At 35.5% G+C, this 24573-nt stretch overlaps 1 protein-coding gene and 1 long non-coding RNA gene across 2 annotated transcripts; one reads left to right on the forward strand and one right to left on the reverse strand.

The window, feature by feature from the left end:
* The first annotated feature begins 509 nt into the window (after window positions 1-509).
* On the forward strand, window positions 510-9238 carry LOC114294308 (uncharacterized). Its single transcript, XR_014349401.1, has 6 exons — window positions 510-539; window positions 697-801; window positions 1349-1420; window positions 3406-3539; window positions 5278-5362; window positions 8808-9238. It is a non-coding gene; the product is annotated as an uncharacterized LOC114294308 (long non-coding RNA).
* Window positions 9239-19437: 10199 nt separating this feature from the next.
* Window positions 19438-20736, reverse strand: LOC145805963 (uncharacterized). Its single transcript, XM_082901459.1, has 2 exons — window positions 19676-20736; window positions 19438-19568 (listed from the first exon to the last, which is right to left on the reverse strand). The coding sequence occupies exons 1-2, from the start codon at window positions 20472-20474 to the stop codon at window positions 19540-19542; spliced, it is 828 nt and encodes a 275-aa protein (XP_082757585.1). The 5' UTR covers window positions 20475-20736; the 3' UTR covers window positions 19438-19539.
* Window positions 20737-24573: the final 3837 nt, after the last annotated feature.

The raw sequence follows: 24573 nt of genomic DNA on the forward strand, positions 1-24573 counted from the left end.
TTTCTCACTTTTACGAATTGCTTTTTTTGCACGTCGTAAATACTTTTCCAACCACGGCGTGTCTATTGCGTAGGCTGTGAATGATAATAACGATAATTTTTTTTAAGGCTTGCAATGCACGCCATAAATAATAAAACTTTCTACGACGTGCATATGGCGTGCTGTTAATACATCAATTATACATGACACACATACGCCAACCGTGAAAAGTATTCACTTTTCACGGCGCACACAACGCCCGTCATTAAAAAGTATTTCCTTTTTACAACACACACAACGCCTGTCGTTAAAAGTATTGCAATTTTTACGATAAACAATGTATGTTGTAAATTGTATGATAAAAACAAAGAAGTGCCAAAATGAAATTTCTCGCGCCAATTCACCAAAAAAACAAAAAAAAAATATTGAGGGAAAGAATATATACATCAACTATTTGGGCTTCTAATAGATTCTAATCATCAGACACTGGTTCGAAGGGCATCCATCGCCAGTACAACTCCACTTAACAGCGTCGGGCACAGTGAGGGAGATAAGGAATGGTACAAACTCATACTCTTCTATTCTCTTCTCTCTCTCTCACACACACACACAGATTTGCCCTAAACGCATCTCATTTAGGGCATCTCTCTCTCTCTCACACACACAGATTTGCCCTAAACACATCTTATTTGGGGCATCTCTCTTTCTCTCTCTCAGATTTGCGAACGAGATTGAGTCGGGCCAAGTCGAGTTGCAAAGTTACTCTGACGAGTCGTCGCTCGAATGAGAGACCAAGTCAAAGAAGAGGTAGACCTCGTTTGGGTCGTGTGGGGATATATTTTCTGAGTACCAACACGTGGCTAAGGTGACCCCGACGTGTCAGCCAAGGTGCCATGTGTCCTGGTCATGACGCCGAGGTTATCTCGGCAAGGCCGAAGTTACCTCCGAAGATATCGAAATCCGAGATAAGCGGATAAGGTACAAGAGTCCTAGAAAAGGGGAAGACTACAGTTGGGAAAGGATAAGACTCTTAGGGAGTTTATCCCAATCCTACTGGGAGTCCAAGATTAGCAGTAATCCTAAGTCCATTAGAGTTAGGCTTCTATTTGAGACTAGGATTGTGTTGGCTATAAAAGGAAGGCACTCCCATGGGTCTAAGGTACGCAATTTATATTCTGAACAGTGAGATTTGCACTATTGATTATCTTTGAGAGATATACTGACTTGATCGTCGGAGTACCCCCGGGTGGACGAACCACTGCCGGAATCTTCTCTTTCTGTTACAGGTTAGCCAGGTATCATCTATTCTGCCAGTGTTCTCCAGCTGAATACTGAGTTGGGTAGTGTGATCAGAAAATCACTCACACAGGTCGGCAGCAAAGACAGAGCATGGCGAGGTCGAGAGGAAGAAAGGAACTCCATGGAGAGAAGAAGAACACAGGTACATTTTCTGAGTTGTTTAGATTCTTTTCTTGGCTACCAAACAGCGTGTTTTCTTAGGGGCCAAACAGAGCATCTAGTTATGTACATGAGTTTCTTGATTGAAATGTTTTTTTTTCCTCTTTTGATTTTGTGTTTTATTAAGAACTACGGTGATGCGCATAGCCTCCTGACAAATTTCACTAGTATGGTGCAGCAGAAATGCTGAAGTAATGATGATGCTCTTACTAGTGCTAAAGGCCTGGTGGTTGTAGGAATGGGAAGTTTGGGATGAAATAGTGAATCCTTTTTTGAGAAAGCTCTAGAAGTAAAAACAAAAACTTGCTCATGAGTATACTACCTGCTGGAAAAGCAACATGTGATGCTCTTATCATCAAAAAATGAAAATTGTTATAACTAGATATGGGTATGTTCTCATTTTCTGTTTTTTTTTTTTTTTTTAATTTTATTTGTTTATTTTTGTAATAAATAAGTAGCTAACTATTCCCTCCCTTCCCCTCCCAACCAAAAAAAAAAAAAAAATTATCAAACTGGAATATATGTGAATTGTGTTGTTAAGTTTTTTATTTTTATTTTTTTTGTTGGACTTGTATAAGTTGAAACCATTAGATGATTTCCTGAAAAAGTTTTATGGAAATTGTATCATGATTCATTATGTCTAGACTCGAGTGGTGGAGAAGATACTAGTTGCTCATCTTTTGAAAGAAAAAAAAATGCTCATTTTTGTTTACTTCGTTCTGAAGCCTCTATCGTACCAAAAAAAAAATAGAAAAGACGGACGGTTTAGTATTATGCCTTTCAAACTCTATGGTGTGCATTGTTATTCACCCAATGTATGTTTGTAGAGAGTGAGGCATAACCCATTATGTTCCAAATTCCTGAACATCTCATTCAAATGACCAAGGGAGATACGGAAAAAGGTCATCAAGAAGTTCACTGACTCTGTTTGCATTGGATACATGGGTTTGTGTTGAACAAAATGGTCTTCAAGCATTCTCTTTGTGCAGAAGGGATATGGTCTTTTAGTAAACATACAATGCGTTCTCATTTGCAATGTACTCTAACTATTAAGATATATCTTAACCAAGTTTTCTTCTGTTACTGTGGAGGTATTGCATTAGTTTTTGATATTTACTGTTTAGGTTTATTTGGTGTAGCTTTTTGTTAGAAGTCCTTCATGAAAAAGGCATTTTGCAAAAAGAAAAAACGAAGAAAGGAGTACAATTTTTTCCAAGACCAGAGCTTCTCCTCAATAAATTCTACTTTAATACATTCACATGTTTTTTATTATGGCTGCTTTCTAGTTACTAAGTGGATTCTTAGATGTCTTATTTGTAATGATTAATTCTCAAAAGAATCCAACCTACAGCATGAGCTGATAAACTGTGGTATGTATCTTTTAATTTAATTTAAATTATTTTTTTTGATCAACAACAAAAATTTTATAAACTGATCAAAAAATAAACTGTGGTATCTATCGTATCTCTCAATGCCGCTTCTATGCTATATCAAATTGCTATTTTATCTTGACCAGCATAAAGTGATTCTGTCCAAACTGTTTTTGTATAGGCTTTCAGCTTAATATTTCTGTTCTCCAAGTATAGAACTCTTATCCCATTACATGATTTTGAGCTCTGTATGCAATTTGTTAGTGCCCTTGTTTTAGGTGAGTGCTCCTAAGAGTGCCCGTTATGACTGATCCAACTTTCTGGGTGGTCTATATTAAGCACAGTGTAGCCACAAGCTTTTTCTCAGCTCTTAATTCGTGACTGTTTGCAAAGAAATCTTTAAATGGTTGATATTGTAACAAAAGGCCTATAATAGTGATTGAAGTATGTGTAGCTAATTAGATATATCGTAACTTCATATCATTAGGCCTTTGATTGACTGAAACGTAGTCTACTTGCATGTATTTTTGAAGTAACTGGAAGTTTTCTGATTTCAAATCTTTGACTAATGGGTGACTTGTTTCTTAATTTATTGCAGTGCTAAGTTCAAGGATGAGATAACAACAAAGTTAAAGCATACTGGAGCTGGCATTATATCCATGGAAAATGCTGGTCCAAATACCAATGGAAGCCAATTCTTTATTACCTTGGCACCTACACCGTCACTACATGGTAAATATGTGATTCTGCTTAGTAACTGGTAGATTTATTTTGTCAATCTGTAGGCTTTTGTGTCAACAAGAAGGATGATTTCATGATGCTTAACAAGAAGACACATTCTTTGATCCTTTTCCTTTATTTTTAATTTGCTTAGCTTATTGCTGACATTCATGCTGGTGAAGGGCATCTGGTTTAAGCATAGTTGTCAAATCGGGATTCGTATCGTGAATCGAAATGGCCTCGTACCGAATCGCAAATCGAATCGAATCGTGAATCGTAAAGATTCGGTCACTTTTTCTAAATTACTTAAAAACATATATCTACACATTTAGATATTAAATATATCTTATGAATATAAAATATTTAGACTTAAATCAACAAAAATGTTATTTTGAATGATAATCACGTAATTTAATAGGTAAGAAATTAACAAAGGTTCCGATGTAAAATCACCATCTTACCTTTTTTTTTTTTTTTTTTTTTTTTTTTTTTTTATAGATATTTTTTATCAACCATTCTTAATAAAGATCATAACTAAATAGACAAACTATTAATTTCTAAAGTAACAATAGTTAACAACGATATTGATATTTGGACAATAAGCATATATACTTTTCTAAGTAAGAGTGAGCAATAATAAGAAAGAATTATTTAGAATATTTTATTTTAAAACCTAAAACATTTTAAAAGGTATAACTGATCTCACATGTGTAATATTCAATTTAATAAAATAGTAATAGATAATTCATAGTGTAACTTTAATCTTAAATATCTTTAGAAAATATATTACAATTTTTTGAAGGGGAAAAAAATGAGAAGAAATGTTAAAAATATGTTAAGTTTAACTGAATCTGATTGGATCTTATAAAAAACTCCATGATTACTAAAATAACAAATCATATATATATGTTCGTTATTTTGGTATTAAATGCTATTAGAAGTTGTGTTATGTCATTTTCACTAAAAAGATGGAAAAAATGAGTCGAAAATATGTCGAACACAATAATTTCAAAAATTGCATGAATCGTGAAAAGTGAATCGAATCGTGAAACGATTGTGAATCGTGCGATTCACTAGAGATTCACTTCCAAAATAAATTCACTCATAGATTCGTATCGATTTTGCAAAAATTGCATATCGAATTGTGAATCGAATCGCGAATCGTAAGATTCTGATAACAGAGGGTTTAAGTATCACATAATCACTATTTTGGCCCCTATATGTGGGGTTTAGACTTAATCTGTATATTTCACAATAGTACCTATGGTTTTCTGCTAAAATACCGAAACTTTTTATTGTCTGGCACTTTAGAGGATGCTTGGCTATAACAATCAACATCTAGTTGGCATATTAACAACAAAGGGTTAGTTTTTGTACTTGTTTCATTGTGTGGCAGAAGCAGAAATTCTACACGTAGATCTTGTATTTTAAGCTATCATATGTTACTTGCCACTGTAACTGTCATACAGAACACCACCCTTTCTTTCTCTTCTTCAACTCAGCTATTTGCATGCAATATCTTTGATAGAGAACCCTTCATGCAGAACACCTCAAAATTTCCGCAGGGTTCCAATTTAGGCCAACATTTGGTTTGTCATTGCTGGGCTTTGTTTTGAATTAAATCTCAGCATGGTGTGAGAATGGCATGTTTATTCTTTCATTTCTTCTATTTGATCTTCACTAGGTACATATATCTTGTAGCCTTGTTCTTAGCTGATAATGCTGTAATTCATGATTATCTTTTGGCTAGGAAAACACACAATTTTTGGAAGAGTATGCAGAGGAATGGAAATTATCAAATGACTCGGTAGTGTTCAAACTGACAATAATGATAGGTATGTCTTTTTTCGGGATATATTCTTTCCATTTAGGTATTAATCCTCTATGCTTAGTGCACTCTGCAAGAGCTCACAGCTGTCTGACTTGCCATTCAATCAGAATACATGGGTAATCTGCTTGGATGACTAGCTTTTGTGTTATCTTAAATCTGAAACACTAAAATGTAAATGATTATGACCTAGAAGTTATTTTGGCTTTTGTTTAAATTTCCCTTCTTTTTTTGTTTAAATTTCCCTTCTTTCCTCTACATATTTTGCAACTTCCACCATGAACAGAACCTTATGAAAAGTATGAGTAATTTTAGATAAGTCTATTTTGAATTATTTCATGATGATATCAAAGTACTCAAATTATATGAATAAAAAGGAGGTAAGTGCTAAATCCAATAAAGGGTCAATTACACCAAGATCCCATTTACTATTTGTTAATATTACATTACCCCCCTCATCTATAAACATGTACATATTAACTCCCTCAACTATGAAAACCATACAATGCCCCCTTCTGGAGGGGAGCAAGAGGAGATGAAAGTGATGCATTTTTATGATTGAGGGGATCAAAATGTAATTAACTCTCTAATACTGTAAACCAAGCGAGATTCTGGTAGCAAACTTACAATAATTCTCTCTCCTTTTGTGCATCAGAAGAATCTCATTACAGATTTGAAACCTGACCTTTATGCCAGTCAAACAACTGGTTATACAGCTTCTTGGTTTATGATTATAGATCTTTAACCAGATAAGTCCACCTAAATATGTTGCATGTATTGTATGTATTTCTCGGTGAATTGTGGATTCGCCATATAATTAACCTCATGAAAAGATCTATACCCAACCTCTATTGCAATTTAGCTACCTCAATAAAATTGGATTGATGGAAAAAATAATTACTGTCATGTAATTATGAATTCTTAGTTCATGAATTACAGAGATTATGCTGAATTAGGATTGCAAATTACTCTCGTCCTTTTGGAATGTTGTGATTGGGCAATTCAGTTTAGGGTTTGGACCCAAACAGGAAATTGTATTTCCATTTCACTATGTAGAATGCTTTATTTTCCTCATTTCCTTAGCATACTAAAGTTTGGTGTTCATATGAAAGTGATCTAATCCTATTTTCATCCAAATGCAAGATGGTTCTATGGTGATTTCCTTTAAGAAAGAAGATACAACCTCTCTGGTTTTCACTACAGAAATTAAACACTTTTGATGCATGTGGCAATCCAGTTTATGCGTTCAAACAATGGAAAAATTCTGTCTAAATAAACAGGGAAGCCTAGTGATATTCTACATGGTTTGTTCACTTGTTGACCACAAAGGTCTAAATTGCCAATAAACCTAGGCATAAGAAAGTAGCAGTCATAAAGGATAACTAGTAAAAAGCAATTGATGCAGATTAAGTCACCAATTTGAATAGTAATCTGCAAACAATACTCAATTCTAGTGGGCTAGTTAATCAAGATTTGAGAATATATGAATATCTCAAACTCAATTCTATTCAACAAATAATTGTACAAGTGTTCAATAAGGTTCTTTGCTACTTTGCTACTATGTTGTTTGTTGTTGTGCTGTTTTGTTTGGGCTGCTGATATGCTGTTTTGTTTGGGCTGCTGTGCTGTTTTGTTTGGGCTGTTGTTGCTGTGCTGTTTTGTTTTGGTATGGATGTTGAAAAAATTATCTGTTCCTTATTTTTACAGCATTGGGTGAACAAATTTGTGTTCCTATAAGGATATTTCACAAAGTTTGTAAAAATAAAAAAATTGCGGAAATATGCTAAAGTGGTGTCTAAAATTTTTGTTTTTCATGTGATTTGACAAGTTTGAATTACTTTTGTTTATAGGGAATATATAAAATTACAATGCATCATATGAAAGTTGATTTTGTTTTAGAAATAAAAAAAATCTAATACAATGACATCGATGATAACTAGTTGAATGAAATTCTTAGTTATGCCATTGAATTTGTTTAGGGCATGGACGATATATACAATAGATGACAGAAGAACCCTAATACCAATGATGGATTAGTAAACCATTTCATCAAACTCTAATTTTTATTAGTTAAAATAGTAAAATTTATTATTTTATTTTATTTTTTAAATAATGGTTTGCTTTGGAGCATTATTTCAACACCATCAAAACAACCCCTCCCAAAAGGGTCTGTAACAGATCAGTAAAGTGCAAGGACTAGGCTCAGAGCTTTAGGAGGTCTCGTGAAGTCCCTATCCTTATCCTAGAAGCAATGAGAGTGGGTTTGACAATTTTTTATTCTAATCAATACTTAAACAAACAGGTCTTAATCAAAAGTGGGAGCTGTGAAAGGGATTTTTGAAGGGGATGAAGAAGAAGTCACACACCTTTGCTTTGCAGCCCTTTCTTTCTTGTGTTACATTTTGACATTCTCTCAATTGTTTTCCATCTATGTTTATTTGGGCTATGATTTATTCCCCGACAGCCCAAATGGTTCTTCCTCTAGATCTTCGTGATTTTTTTATAATTTAAATCCATAAAACAATTTCACACCATGATGTTGTTCCGTTACAACTCCTGGTCCAATCTCTAAATCTTTTAGTTTTTGTTTGATGTATTATTTTTAGATCAGATCATTTGATGTAAATTGCTGCTAGACTGGGTGGTGGCATATTGGGGCTTGAATCTTCGAATATTTTCATCATGGATATAAGATGCAGATATCTTCTTTTTTTCTTTTTATTTTTTATTTTTGAATTTGTTAGTAAAACTTGATCCATCACATAAAAAAAGAGTTGGGTGAGCAAAAGGAAAGAGTGCCAGAATTTCATTTTGTTTTCTCTAAGATTTCCTGTATATATATTCTTGATATGCTGCTGCTTCACCACTTCGAAAATCAATATGGTGGTCTCAACCACCTCTTCTCACTAAACTGCTTTACAGAACACTCTCTATCTACAACTCTAAATTCCTACAATCATCTTTGGTCATCCCTTGTTTGGGCTGCTGTTGTTGTGCAGTTTTGTTTTGGTATGGATGTTGAACAGATGCTTGATGATATGCTGATATGCTGTGCTGGTGAACAGATGTTTGGACTAGGTAGTCTTGGGTTGTTTTGTGGCTAGCTGATAATTAATAAAGGCCCATAAAGATATTAATTTATTTTTTATCTATGGTGCTGTTCTCTGAAAATTGGGTCTCTGTAATTTCAATTCAATCAATTTTGACTGTAATTTTTTTTTATATATTAGATCTATTTAGTTCAATTGATAACAATGATTAAGAAATTTGGATAGAAATTAAAGGAAAAATAGTTCATTCAAAATGAAATGGAATATTTTAAATTAGATGTCAAACTTCTTAATCATTTTGTGAAGAATGAGTTGATTATTCTATATGAATCAATGTTTGTATTACCTTTGTTGTTACATTGTCTAGCTTGGGTTCCTTATCATAAATGTTATATATTGCAGAATAAGGTTCAAGAACTTCACAAGCCTTCTACAGAAGAAGGGCCAACGTCTATCAAAGATAATGCAATTGTTCATGCGTTTGGTCTAGAACGGCGTGGTAGGGTAAGAGGGCTTGGATTTGGAGCATTGCCATCGAAAGTTGATGCACAAGCATACCAAAATCAAAATATGAGAAAACTAAATCAAAAATTGCTGCTCTTAGAACAAGAACTCTATGGATAGTTTTGAGGACTTTGATGGATAGATTTCTATAATTTTTGAATAGTTTTGGGTAATATTTACAAACTTATATATGTATAGTTTTGGATGGTTTATAACTTTTTGGATAATTTAAAACTTCAGGATAGTCCGTTTGGATGTCTGAAATGGATATATTGACAATTTTTGAATGTTTATAATTTATAGATATAGTTTATTTTTCATGGTTGAAATAATATTTTGGTGGCTGATTAATATTTTGTGAAGCTTGTTTGTAATATTAGATTGTACAAAATAGGTCAAATATAGAATCTACTGAATTAAAAAAATGCACATTCTACGGCAAGCAAATTAGGTCATTATATGAAATATTCCACAACATTCCATGTACGCCGTGGTATGTTTCGCTTATCTACGGCAGGCTGAGCAAGTCGTTGTATTATATATTTTACAGCGTGCAATCAGCGTTGTTTGTCTCACCAATTAACGACATGCAAAAGCAGTCGTAGAAAAAATAATAATGACGCACAAAATCTGCTGTTAAATAGTTTTTAACGGCGCAATATAGCATGTCGTAGAAAAAGTAACAACGATGCACAAAATCTGTCCTTAAATAGTTTTTAACAGCGTAAGAAGCATGTCATTGAAAGTGAATAACTTTCCATGACTGGTCATAATATGGCGTGCGCCTGCACGTCTTAGAAGGGTTTTTACGGCATGCATTGCACGCCGTAAAACCTTTTTTTTGTTGTAATGAACTTCTGAAAATATATGTCACATTTGAAGAGAAGATTGAAAGCCTTGAGATGTCACAAGCTACATTGGAAGAGATGGTTGGTCAAAAAGATGAAAAACTCAGAAATGCTAGAGCCACAATTGCTATGTGGAACAAAGGTTCCAAGTTATTAGAAGACATCCCCGGGTCTCAACAAATGGGTTGTGACAAAAGTGGGTTAGGCTATGGTACTGCGATAGCTCACGAGGGACAAGCCTCTATATCACATGATCTGAAGACTCAAGCAAAGGGAAAGTTGAAGGTGCACCAGGGTGATCCCTCACTTCATCTGCCTAACGGAGATAAGATCAACAAAATGGAGGTAAAACCTGTTTTTGTTTGTCGTCATTGTGGTAGGTATGGCCACATTCGTCCTTATTGCTTTGAGTTGTTTGGAAAGGTGTCTCAAAAGGGTAGAAATTCTAAAACTTTTTGGGTTAGGAGACAACCTTACATGTTTAGGTAGAACACCAGGGTTCATGAGGGTGTTCACAACGCTAAGACATTCACCAAGGCCGCCAGTCCTGATTTTGTTAAGACTAAAAAGATATGGGTGAGAAAGGGTGACTTGACTTGTTTTGTTGTTCACACTGCTCTAAAAGCACGTCACAGATGTAGTACCTTGATAGTGGGTGTTCTCGTCACATGTCAGGTGACAAATCCTACTTCGCCTTCTTTAAAAAATATGAAGAAGGAATTGTTACCTTTGGAGATGGTGGCACTTCTAGAGTCATTAGTAAGGGCTCTATAAGTGTGGTTGGTCTTCCTAAGCTTGAAAATGTATTATTTGTTGATGGCCTTAAAGCAAATCTTTTGAGCATCAGTCAAATGTGTGATTCCCACCATGAAGTATTATTTTCAAAAAATAAATGTGAAATTTTAGATAAAAAGGAAAATACTGTTATGCATGGAATTCGCACAACTGATAACTGCTACGGGATTGTTACCACTAATGATCTCACTTGCCACTCAACTATCATAAGTAACATTGATCTGTGACATCAAAGATTAGGTCACATGAATTTCAAAGACCTAACTAAGATAGCCAACAAAGAGCTTGTCAGAGGAGTACCTAAACTGGGTAAAAACCTGAACTATGTGTGTGGACCATGTCAACTTAGGAATCAAACTCGTGCCCCTCATAAAAAGGTGAACAACTTTACAACCAAACTTCCTCTTAAATTGGTTCATATGGATCTTATGGGACCTACTTGCACTGAAAGCATTGGAGGTAAAAGATACATTTTTTTGACCGTTAATGATTTTACTCGTTTTTCATAGGTAAATTTTTTAAGAGAAAAATCTTATACGTTTAATGCTTTCCAGGCCTTAGTCCTTAAAATCCAAAATGAACAGGGTGTTTCTATTGGGCATATCATAAGAATCCGAATTGATCATGGTCGTGAGTTTGAAAATAGTTCGTTCTCGGATTTTTGTGATATGGATGGAATTAAGCATGAATTTTCTGCACCAATTACTCCACAACAAAATGGAGTTGTTGAGAGGAAGAACAGAATTGTTCAAGAGATGGCTAAAGTCATGCTCCTTAGTAAGAAAGTTCCTCCAAAGTTTTAGGCTGAAGCCTTAAATACTGCTATTTATGTCATAAATCGTGTGTATTTAAGAACTGACACTTTACAAACTCCATATGAATTGTGAAAGAGATTGAAACCTAATGTAAAATACTTCAAAACTATTGGGAGTAAATGTTACATTTTCAAAGATAGAGAGCCTTTGGGTAAATTTGACTCCCGAAATGATGAAGGTATTTTTTTAGGGTATTCAACCACTAGTAGAGCTTTTCGTGTCTATAACCTGCGAACTTTATCTTTAATGGAATCAATCAATGTGGTTATAGATGACATAGGTTCTCCTACTTCAATGATAAATGAGGAAGAAAATGGTGAGTCTCTAATCTTGGATACTGAACCACTACGTCAAAGAGAAGCTGAGGTCCGAGCACAAGAAGTTGGGACAACACCAACTTCTTAGGTAAGTCAGAGTTCAAAGAGTGCACAAAGAGACACCACTTCTAATGCTTCTGTCACCACAAGTCTAGAGTTCAAACATCAACAAGGGTGAAACTGAATCATCCAACTCAACAGGTGATTGGAAGTGTCTCGGATCGAATGAAAACCCGAAGACAAATTCGGGAGGAGGTATCTCATATGTGTTATGTTTCATTAATTGAACCTAAAAATATAAAAGAAGCCTTACTAGATGATAGTTGGGTCAATGTTATACATGAAGAGTTAGGTCAATTTGAACGTAACAATGTTTGGACTCTTGTTCCCAGACCTAGAGACATGAATGTGATAAGTACCAAGTGGATCTTTAAGAATAAATCTGATGAGAATGGTACTGTGGTTAGAAATAAAGCTAGGTTGGTTGCTCAAGGATACACACAAGCAGAGGATGTTGACTATGATGAGACGTTTGCCCCAGTTGCACGCCTCGAATCTATTCGTATTTTACTTGGTGTTGCATGCTTTCTTGGTTTCAAACTGTTTCAGATGGATATGAAAAGTGTCTTTTTGAATGGGTACTTAAAAGAAGAGGCTTATGTTGAGCAACCAAAAGGGTTTGAGGACCCTAAATGTCCAAACCATGTCTACAAGTTAGACAAGACTTTGTATGGGTTGAAATAAGCCCCTCGGGCTTGGTACGATAGACTTACTACCTTCCTACTTTGCAAAGATTTTCAAAGAGGTAGTGTGGACAAGACTTTATTTGTGAAACATACTAAGTCTCATATACTTGTTGCTCAGATTTATATTGATGATATTGTGTTTGGATCCACTGCTGATCATCTTGTTAAATATTTTTCGGATTGCATGACACATGAGTTTGAGATGAGTATGATGGGACAGTTGTCTTATTTCTTAGGTCTTCAAATTAAACAGTCTCCTTCGGGTATGTTTATTTCTCAGAATAAGTATGCCAAAAACCTTGTGTCAAAGTTCGGTCTTGAGTCAACCAAACATGCACGCACTCCCATGAGCACTAGTCTTCACCTTTTCAAAGATTCCGCTTGTACTGATGTTGATCCTAACCTTTATAGGAGTATGATAGGGAGTCTCTTGTATCTCACAGGCAGTCGTCCTGACATTACATTTAGTGTAGGTGTTTGTGCCTGTTACCAAGCCTGTCCTAAAGAGTCTGATCTGATTATTGTCAAACGCATCATTAAGTATGTGTAGACACTCCATTTTTGATCGCCCTTAAGACTTGGGCGCCGCTGATTGCTTACTTGGTGATGAAAGTTGTGCAGTGCAAATGTTCGATTTCTTCGGCAAGAGAAGCTTCAAATCCCAGCCTCACACCCCCTTTTGGACTAAATCCTTTTGATCAAAAATATTTTAGACCTTAAAACCCTCTCTTTCAAAATATTTTTGAAAAAAGTTTCTACGATATTCCGAGGCTCGCATTTCGTTAAATGTTGTGCTTTTCGGTAAACCGAGCAAGGACAAAGTGGAATAAATGAAGGAGAGGTGAACTCTTTGAAAAAATCTTTAAAACATCTTATTTAGAGGTTTGGAGTTGAAGAGAATTGGAGGAGAGGGAAAAAAACCTAGTTGGGGAAGAAGTTGGGCATGAACTGCTAAAAGAGAGAGTCGAGCAGCTCTCGCTAAATTAGGTCTATCCTTTTGTACACTTGGATTTCAACTATGAGGCCACTACCATTGGAAAGTAGACTTCTGGGGCTTCATTTTGCATTCAAGAATCTCCTAAAGCCAAGTCCGGATGAAGGAGATATGGCTGGTTGAAGTTAGGCATCAATTCGGTTAGGATCAAGACTGAGCAGTGTTCACTAAAAGAGGCATATCTTTTTGCACACTTGTAATTTTGATGTGAGGCTTCCACCATTGGAAATAAGACTTCCAGGGCTTCAATTTAGGCTCAAGAATGACTTGCAAAGGTGTCCAGATGAAGGAGATATGCCCATTTGAAGTCGGGCTTGAAAAACAGATTTTTGCTATCGGCCACTAGTTGTGCTTGTCGGCCACTAAAAGTGGCCGTCGGCCACTGGTGTCCAAAGCTCAGATATTTTGCAAATATTTCCCCTCCAGCTGTTCCACACTGCCCCAGATATTTCTGAATTGATATTTTCGACTAAGGCTCTCTTTTTTCTATATATAGAGGCCATATCTCTCATATTTCAAGGTTAGCAAATTTTGGGAGCCTCTCTCTCTAAAAATCCTCTCTCTGTAGATTTCTTTCTCTCTTGCCCTTTTGTGCATACAAGTAGAGATACACTTCTCCTTTGCCTAGACATCCTTGATCAAAGTGGTTCATGTTTGAGCTGAGGTTGCTTGAAGCTCTCTTGGAGCTTCCTTTGAGCTCTAGAAGGTGGTTTAAGCCCAGATTTGTGCCTATTTTGTACTTTACTTCAAAAGGTATAACCTTTACCCTTTAAGCTTGTTTTTGACACTTGTTTTTGCCATCTTTTTGTACTGTTTTTGGGGTGGATTTGAACTGAAAAAAACTCTGTTTTTATGATTTAAAAATGGTGATTTGAGGTTATTTTGTGTTAAGGGATAGTCTACCCTTCTTGTTGATTAATTGTGAAGCCTTTTGTGCCATCTTTTAGCATACTCAAATCAAACTTTTTGGGCCTTTAAACCACTGAAATTCAGAGTTATTTCAGTGGTAGAAAACATGTTTTGAAGTCCAAAATTGGAAGGGTTAGCCTCCCCTCCTTGTGTCTTACGTGCATGCCTAGTTAGCTTCACATGGTAGTGTAACATGCCCGGGGGGTACCCGTGCTCGTTAAACAGTTCGGACCCTCGATCTCTTTAATCTAGCCTCACTAGTGCAATATAAAACATAGATAAGAGTCCAAATTTAGAAACTTTTATTGAAAATCTACTTTATTGCAGTTTTGTAAAAAATGGACTGCGTCATTAGATCTCAGAGTCGCCACCTAATATTTATTTTGGAAAATTAGGAAACCCATGACTCGCGCCAAGGCCATTGTTCGTCATAACCAAGAATGCTTGGCTCGGAACCTTAGGTATGAGAGGGGAAGGTCAATAATGAGCACCCCCGCTCACCCGATCAAAAGATCGGCCTCTACTAAACCATGATATAAATTTTATTTTCTTTATATGTTCATGTTCTGATTATTTAATAAATCCTAAAATTTACTATGTGAAGCATACAAATATAGACTATGTCACTCATTTTGGAACAACTTGATTTCATGTACTTTTGAAAGAGCTTTGAAGATGTATAACCCAAATAAATTGAGTTTATAAACATGAAAAATCATCATTCCAAATTAAGCGACACAACCTCCATCTACTGGTATTCATACAATTATATCAAATAAGCAAGTAGCCACATGGTAGGATGCTTAAACATAATAAGAAAAACACACACAAGCAGGATGCTAAAACATAAAAAATTACATATTTACCGACGTGCCGCGAACAGCTACAAAATAAAGTTAGTAAAACATGCATGATCTTATATACAAAATCCTAATGCAATTTACTCATGAGATGCAACTAAAGATTCGGCTTCTAAGATATGACGTGTGTAAACATAAAATTTCAGAACATAAACCTTACACTTTGGATCATTTACCATGTGTATTATCAAGAGATCAAGACAAAATGACATACCTGAATCCATTGATGAACGGTTAAACGGAAGCGTCTGATTGTCAATAAAACCTTAATATTGACTTTGTTAGAGCCTTCTAATCCTTTCCCTTATGTGCCTTATGTTTTTCCTTGAGAGGATTTAGAAAACAAAACAGTATTCTTGTTTTTTCACTCTTGGGAAGGAATAGGGACCATAACCTTTTAAAGGTTGTAATTGGTTTTCATAACTGAAAGGTAATGAAAACCAATAAATTAACCATTATTGGTTTCATAACTGAAAGGTAATAAAAACCAATAAATTAACCATTATTAGTTTCATAACTGAAAGGTAATAAAAACTAATAAATTAACCATTATTATTATTGGTTTTAAAACTGAAAGGTAATGAAAACCAACTTTAACCAATATGTTTTAATTTCTATTTCTGCCCCTCATAGAAATAGAAATTATACAACTAGTATCTACACATTAGGTCCATAACACATATACCCTTAAGCCTATTAACTAAATTGAATCACTTAAATTGTAGGCTTCTTATAAATGATAACACCACATTTAATTATGTGGTCCCATTGAGACATTATCTAACAATCTCCCACTGGACCACATATGTATCCTGAAAAATGTGCTTAACTTTAGTGAGCTCAGAAATTTGTTATCATAACTTGAGGGTATCCAAACAATCTTGTCCATTAACTATATTAATATAGGATCAAAGCGGTCTTCGTTACATCAATCGTAACTCGACCCACCAATGGTCACGTATACTAATACAGCTAAATGACATAGATCAATCATGGATGCGTAGCATGGAAATTACATGTGATGTGATCCATACATGCCTATTTCCAACTGGTCCTACTTAACTTTATTGAGATCAATACTTCACAATACGTAACAGAGCGTAATAAACTGAATACATCATTTCTGCAGAAATTAATCTAATTACATAGATAAAACTCAAGACTGACATAAAGCAGTAATATAAATACAAACTCCCACTAAACCAGAATGTTCTCAAATAGAACAACACCCATCTGAGCAGTGTACTCATGAAAGACCTTGGGTGGTAGTCCCTTCGTAAGTGGATCCGCTATCATGGAGTTTGTCCCAATGTGCTCTATGGAAATCTGTCCACTCTGCACTCTTTCTTTTACAACTAGGAACTTGATATCAATATGCTTTGATTTTGTCGAGCTCCTGTTGTTATTGGAATATAAAACTGCAGACTTATTATCACAATATATCTTAAGTGGTCTTTCAGTGCCTTCCAAAATACGCAACCCAGTGATAAAATTCCGCAGCCATATCCCTTGGTTTGATGCCTCATAACATGCTACAAATTCTGCAGCCATGGTGGACGAAGCTATGAGCGTCTGCTTTGCAGACCTCCAAGAAATTGCTCCGCCAGCTAACAGATAAATATAGCCTGATGTGGATTTCCTACTGTCTTGGCATCCAGCAAAATCGGAGTCGGAATATCCAATGACCTCTAACTTATCCGATCTCCTATATGTGAGCATATATTCCTTTGTTCTCTGTAAATTCGCATAACACGCTTGACTGCTTTCCAATGATCCATGCCAGGATTACTTAAATATCTGCCTAACATGCCAACTATAAACACAATATCCGGACGCGTACATACTTGAGCATACATTAGACTCCCTACAGCCGAGGCATAAGGAATCTTCTGCATTTCTTGAATTTCAAGACTGTTCTTCGGGCATTGGCCGAGACTAAACTTGTCTCCCTTAGCAACCGGGGTTTCACCTGATTTACAATGCCAAATCTAATGAGTATTTTTTCGATATAGCTCCTTTGTGATAATCCCAAAATACCCCGAGAACGATCTCGGAGTATTTCGATTCCTAATACAAAGGAAGCATCACCAAGATCTTTCATTTCAAAATTCTTAGATAGAAATCTCTTGGTGTCATGCAATAAGTTTATATCGTTTGTGGCAAGCAATATGTCGTCAACATATAAAACCAAAAATATGTGTTTACTCCCACTGAACTTGTGATACACACATTCATCAACAACGTTAGTTTCAAAACCATACGAAGTGAGAACTTGATGAAATTTGAAGTACCACTGACGAGAAGCTTGTTTGAGTCCATAGATGGATTTAGTCAATTTGCAAACCATATTCTTTGGGTCTCCTGACACAAAGTTTTCTGGCTGCACCATATAAATTGTTTCTTTAATGTCACCATTAAGAAAAGCTGTTTTGACATCCATCTGATGCAACTCAAGATCAAAATATGCAACAAGTGCCATAATTGTCCTAAAAGAATCTTTCGAAGAAACTGGAGAGAAAGTTTCTTTAAAGTCAATTCCTTCTTTTTGAGTAAAGCCTTTGGCTACAAGACGTGCCTTATACCTCTCCACATTACCATTTGAATCCCTTTTGGTTTTAAATATCCATTTACAACCTACGGGCTTCGCACGAACTGGTAATGAGACAAGTTCCCAAACTTTATTGTCTTGCATAGACTTATATTCTTCATTCATGGCTTCTATCCACTTATGAGAGTTGGAACTTTCCATGGCTTGACGAAAGTTGATTGGATCATCTTTCGACATTCCATTTTCTACCTCATGTTCCTGGAGATATACAATATAATCATCTGAAAATGCAAATCTCCTTTCTCTGGTGGATCGCCTTAATGGCACAGATTCTTGAGGTTAAGGTTGTAGAGTTTGTTCCTCAGGAACAATTACCTCATCTTGAATGGGGGTTTGAACTATATTATCTTGAACAACATTGTCAGGTTGAGGATCCAAAATTACTTCTCGAGCAATGACAGGTATAGGAACCTGTGATTGGTCAAAAGTAGTAGTAGGAAGTGGGATTACTCCTGCTTCCTCCTCAAAGACAATATCTCTAACTGGATTTCTCCCCCCAAACTCAACATTCTCAAAAAATGTTGCAATTCCCGTCTCAAATATTGACCTATTTGTGGGATCATAAAACTTGTAACCCCGTGATCGTTCGGCATAGCCAATAAAGTAGCTGCTAATGGTTTTAGAGTCCAATTTTCGTTCATGACGTTTATAAGGCCTCGCCTCAGCAGGACACCCCCACACATGCAAATGTTTTAGACTAGGCTTTCGCCCAACCCAAAGCTCATAAGGTGTTTTTGCAGCTGCTTTAGTTGGCACCCAATTTAAGATATAAGTTGCTGTCTTTAGAGCCTCACCCCAGAGGGACTCTGGTAAAGTAGAATGACTGATCATACTTCTTACCATATCCTTAAGAGTCCGGTTTCGTCTCTCAGATACACCATTCATGCTAGGTGATCCTGGCATGGTGTATTGTGGGACGATTCCACATTCCTCCAGGTATTTTGCAAACGATCCTGGACGTTGTTCACCTGATCCATCATATCTGCCATAGTATTCACCACCATGGTCAGACCTGACACTTTTAATCCGTTTGTTGAGTTGTAACTCAACTTCGGCCTTAAATTTTTTTTTGAATACGTCCAAAGACTGTGATTTCTCATGGATAAGAAATAGATACCCATATCTGGAATAGTCGTCTATGAATGTGATAAAATAATGTTGACCATTCCAAGACGCCATAGGGAATGGGCCACAAATGTCCGTATGAATTAATTCTAAGACATCTGTAGTCCTATGGGCACCATATTTCTTTATTTTGGTCTGTTTTCCCTTGATACACTCAACACAGACATCAAAATCTGAAAAATTAAGAGAGTCTAAAATTCCATCAGACACAAGGCGCTCAACTCTAGATTTAGAGATGTGACCTAGGCGTTTGTGCCATAATGAGGCTGAATTTTCCTTAGTGAATTTACGCTTTGTACCTCGTGATTCCACGTGCAAGGTTGCATTATAAGATGCAATAGTTTCGAGCAAATATAGATTATCAAACACATTAAGTAAACCAGTACCAACAACATTGGAATTAATAGACATACTAAACTTCATATTTCCAAAAGAACAATAATATCCCAATTTGTCCAATATAGAAACAGAAATTAAATTCCGTCTAAAGGACGGTACAACAAAAGTGTCTAATAAATCCAAATAATAACCAGTTTTCAGTAATAATCTAAAGTGCGCTATTGCCTGCACTTCTATCGACTTGCCATCACCCACAAAGATGTATCTTTCAGCATCAGTTGGCTTTCGGTAGTTCAGGCAACCCTGCATAGAAACACATATGTGAGTAGTAGCACCAGAATCTACCCACCAAGTGTTTCTTGGTACTGAAGCTAAATTTATTTCAGAACAGACCAAAACATGAAATGTACCTTTCTTTACACGCCAGGCGACGTATTTGGCACAATCCTTCTTTCTGTGTCCGGGCTTGCCACAAAAGAAACAACCATCCTGCACTTTCTGTTTCTTTGGTTCCGGACCCTGAGGAATAGCAACTTCTTTTCCCTTATGCGTTCTTTTGCCCGTATGCTTGGAGGTGCTTGCCAGATGAGCACTTTCAGTCCTTTCTTGCTTCAATCTCTCTTCCTCTTGCACACAAAATGAAATGAGCTCATTGAGAGTCCATTTCTCCTTCTGGTAGTTATAACTGACCTTAAATTGGTTAAATTGTGCAGGAAGAGAGATGAGAACTAAATGCACGAGCAAATCATCAGATAAGTCGAGCTTTAGTGCCTTAAGTTTTGAAGCCAGATGAGACATTTCCATGATGTACTCGCGAACATTACCCTTGCCTTTATACTTTATTGAAATCAAGCTTGCTAAAAGCGTGCTTGTTTCAGCCTTATCGTTTTTAGCAAAACGCTTTTGAATTTCTGAAAGAAATTCACCGGCAACGGTAACTTCCTCTGTTATTGCACCCCGAAAAACTTCTGGAATCCCACGCTTCATGATCATAAGACTTAGCCTGTTAGAACGATCCCACTTTTCAAAGTACACAGTTTCCTCAGGAGTACTTTGTGCAGTGAGAGCATTCGGTTTTGGCATTCTTAATGCCAAGTCTATGTCCATGCAGCTGAGAACAATCAATATGTTCTCTTTCCAGTCCTTAAAGTTTGTTCCATTTAACATTGGAACATTGTTCATGTTGGCAGAGATTGAAGTAGTCGACATTAAAGCTGAATAGACAAGAAAATAAAAGGAATGCTCACATTAAGTTACCAAACAGATAATCTCTAAAAAAATGACAACATCTCAAGATACCTAGCACAACATTAATACCAAACCTTTGGGTAGTGATATTAACTGTAAGTGGTATTCTTGTTGTAATGATCAAACATTGACAATAAGTTATGTCAAATAACAAATCTATCTTTTGATGGATTTATTATTCACATTAGGTTTTCTTGACAATTGGCACATGTTTATCACCACAAAATGTGTGTGTAATTCTGCCAAGTTTTAATCATGTCTTTGGACCGATAAATACCCGCATGAGATACACAGACATGAACTTCAAAACATTCCATATAAAACAATCTAGACAAGAGAGATCACTTTTGTGACATCTTGTTTGAATTGACTTATATTGAGAATGTTAGAAAATTAAATTTCTGTAGACGTTGTATGAAATTACATTAAATTTAAAGATTTCTAAATTTGTGACCCCGTATATGTTATATAATCTGAAGCAATTCCAATTATATATATACATATATAAATAGAATTGACGGGTCCAAAAAAAAAAACTGCCATTTTCACAGAACAAAACAGGAAAAAACAGAATTTACATCCATAAGAAAATTCAGAATCTGATTCCAGGAAACTAAATAGAATGAATAAAGCATATCAATTCTGATAAGACACATGATATGTTGGCTCTGATACCACTTGTAAACATAAAATTTCAGAACATAAACCTTACACTTTAGATCATTTACCATGTGTATTATCAAGAGATCAAGACAAAATGACATACCTGAATCCATTGATGAACGATTAAACGGAAGCGTCTGATTGTCAATAAAACCTTAATATTGACTTTGTTAGAGCCTTCTAATCCTTTCCCTTATGTGCCTTATGTTTCTCCTTGAGAGGATTTAGAAGACAAAACAGTATTCTTGTTTTTTCACTCTTGGGAAGGAATAGGGACCATAACCTTTTAAAGGTTGTAATTGGTTTTCATAACTGAAAGGTAACGAAAACCAATAAATTAACCATTATTGGTTTCATAACTGAAAGGTAATAAAAACCAATAAATTAACCATTATTAGTTTCATAACTGAAAGGTAATAAAAACTAATAAATTAACCATTATTATTATTGGTTTTAAAACTGAAAGGTAATGAAAACCAACTTTAACCAATATGTTTTAATTTCTATTTCTGCCCCTCATAGAAATAGAAATTATATAACTAGTATCTACACATTAGGTCCATAACACATATACCCTTAAGCCTATTAACTAAATTGAATCACTTAAATTGTAGGCTTCTTATAAATGATAACACCACATTTAATTATGTGGTCCCATTGAGACATTATCTAACAATGTGAATCATCTTAAGAACATGAGGTAACGCACATAATCACATAGGAATTGATTAAATCCACAAATGCAAATTTAGTCGAATCAAGATGCATGAAACATGGATGCAAAGCATGAATATGATTGAAAAATAAATATGATGTTTATGTACAAATAAGGAAAGCAAGTAAAAGAATGGGATGGAAAAAAACGGGGATGAGAAATTATTACAACACTTGAATTATTACATATCCAAATGAGAGGAAGAGGAGGGAAGATTGCAATATAATAAAATAAAACCTCACAAAACACTCAAAATAAAAATAAACAAAATAAAAGCTTCATGTTCCTTGGAATCGTTGGCGGAAATTGGTCAACATTGGGAGATTACGCCATCTTGTCCGAAATGTTAGGGAAAATATGTGATTCTCCACAAGTAAATCAATCAATGGGAATAAAAACTAATGCGGAAAAATTAAATCAAAAGCAACACAAGAATTTTTACGTGGTTCCCTCAATATAAGGTACGTCCACGGGTTCGAAATCCGATTGCACTATCAACCAAATAAGTTTCCAAACGATTACAAACGAGACACGAATGGTCTCACAAATCACCCTTAAGTGAATTCCAAATAATCACAAATAAACAAGAGGAAAGATCTCACCAAATAGATGAACAAAAAATCTTCAAAACCAAAATTGTAGAAGATCCAAAATTACGAACCAAATCCACTTCAAAGTAGAGCCGACTACCTTGAAGCCCAAAGTACCAAATTGAATTTATATCAAACAACCTGCTATCCACAGCAAACCCACCAAATTGATCTTCTATTGTTTCTATGGCAGCAACACACTTTTCCCTTCTTTTTTTCTTCGGGAACAACAAAGCCATATATATATATATATATGGTTGGGTCTTGAGTCTTTTTATCAAACTCTAACTGTTATCAAATTGAATTAGGTCTCTACAAATTAGATATAATATATTAAAATATATTATACCTAAACCAAACTAAATTAAAATTCTTTAACCAAAACTAATTGGGTCTCAAACTCCAATAAGGAGGTATATCCCAACAATTCTCCCCCTACCAACTTCGGTAGAGAGATGAAGCTAACTGGCCGGCCAAATAGGCAGGCCGGCCAACTAGGCCGAGCAAAACCTGCCTTGTTACGAAACCAAGAAAAGGAACAAACAAGAAATATGTAAGTGGCTCAACTAACCACTACCGGTTAGCTTACAACACAAATAATATGAAACAAGAGCAAGCCAATAATTAATTATTATTATTATTATTATTATTATTATTATTATTATTATTATGAACCAAACAAACCACTTGGATCACAACAACACCCTATGAAATATAAAGTATGAAAATTATAACAAAACACTATGAAATAAGAAGCAAGAAAATAAATATGAGATAGAAAATATAAGAAAATGAAAGACTAGAAATTCACCTTCCAAAGAAAGATTGAACTTCTTGATTTCCAAACTTACTCTTGATCACCCTCAAGTGTATGAATTATGTTCTCAATCCTCAATTTGAAAGCTTGAAATTCTTGCTAGAATGATGGCTTGGAGGTATATGTGGTGAAAAAGTGATTGTCTCTCTTGTTTTTGCTCACTTTTACCAACACCCACTCTTCCTCTTGATCAAAGCTACTGAAATTTAAGTATTTCAGAATTTTTGGAGGAGTTTTGGATGTAGAAAAGATGGAATTTCAGTTTGTATGGAACATATAGGGTGTATATGGAAGATAGGAGTGTGTTTAGCTCAAAAACTTAATTTTTCTCTCTTTTCTTCCTCTTTTCTCTAGCTAAAATGTTCTCTCCTTAATCTATTCTCCTCCTTCTCTCAACAATCAAATGTATACTTATAGGCTAAGCAAGTGGAGAAATGGTGGAAGATATGGTGGAAGACAAGATAGAGCAAAAATGAAGGTAATGGAGCTAATGGAACACTAATGGAGCTAATGGGAGCAAAAATGGAGCATTATCTTCAATGGAGCAAACACTAGGTAATGAGGGATGAGTATACATGAATTGGGACATGTTTGGGTCAGAAAATGGGTCAATGGAGTGTCCCAACCGAACCAAACAATGGGCTGTTGCTATTTTGGGTCGAATCAACAAAATCTGCTGTTAAGCCCAACTTCAAATAGGCACATCTCCCTCATCTGGACTTGGTTTTAGATGGTTCTTGGGTCTAAATTGAAGCCCCAGAAGTTTACTTTCCAATGGTTGTGGCCTCACATTTAAATTCCAAGTGTACAAAGAGATATGCCTAATTTAGTGAAGGCTATCTCAGGCTGGGTCAACAAAATCTGCTCTTAAGCCCAACTTCAAATGGGCATGTCTCCCTTATTTGGACTTGGTATAAGGTGATTCTTGGGTCTAAATTGAAGCCCCAGAAGTTTACTTTCCAATGGTGGTGGTCTCACATTTAAATTCCAAGTGTACAAAAATAAATGCCTAATTTAGTGAAGGTTGCTCATTTCCTTCTTAATGATTTGATACTCATCATTTTCCTAAACCAGTTTTCTTTCATCCCCTCATATTTCCTTCAACTCCAAACCTATAAAGAAGATGTTTTTAAATATTTTTCAAAAAGTTCACCTCCCTTCCATTTATTTCCACTTTGTCCTTACTTGATTTACTGAAAAGTGCAATATTTTAATTAAAATAGGAGCCTCGGGACATCGTAGAAACATTTAAAAAAACATATTTTGAAAAGAGGG

The sequence above is a fragment of the Camellia sinensis genome, chromosome 13 (assembly GCF_055761805.1).
Source record: "Camellia sinensis isolate YWXY chromosome 13, ASM5576180v1, whole genome shotgun sequence".
NCBI classification, from domain to species: domain Eukaryota; kingdom Viridiplantae; phylum Streptophyta; class Magnoliopsida; order Ericales; family Theaceae; genus Camellia; species Camellia sinensis.

Bases quoted from the DNA above. Each gene is read 5' to 3' on its own strand.
- LOC145805963 (XM_082901459.1), bottom strand. From the start codon at position 20,474: ATGTCGACTACTTCAATCTCTGCCAACATGAACAATGTTCCAATGTTA. The intron at 19,569-19,675 runs GTACATTTCATG...GTTTCTATGCAG, and splicing joins CGCCTGGCGTGTAAAGAAAG to GGTTGCCTGAACTACCGAAA.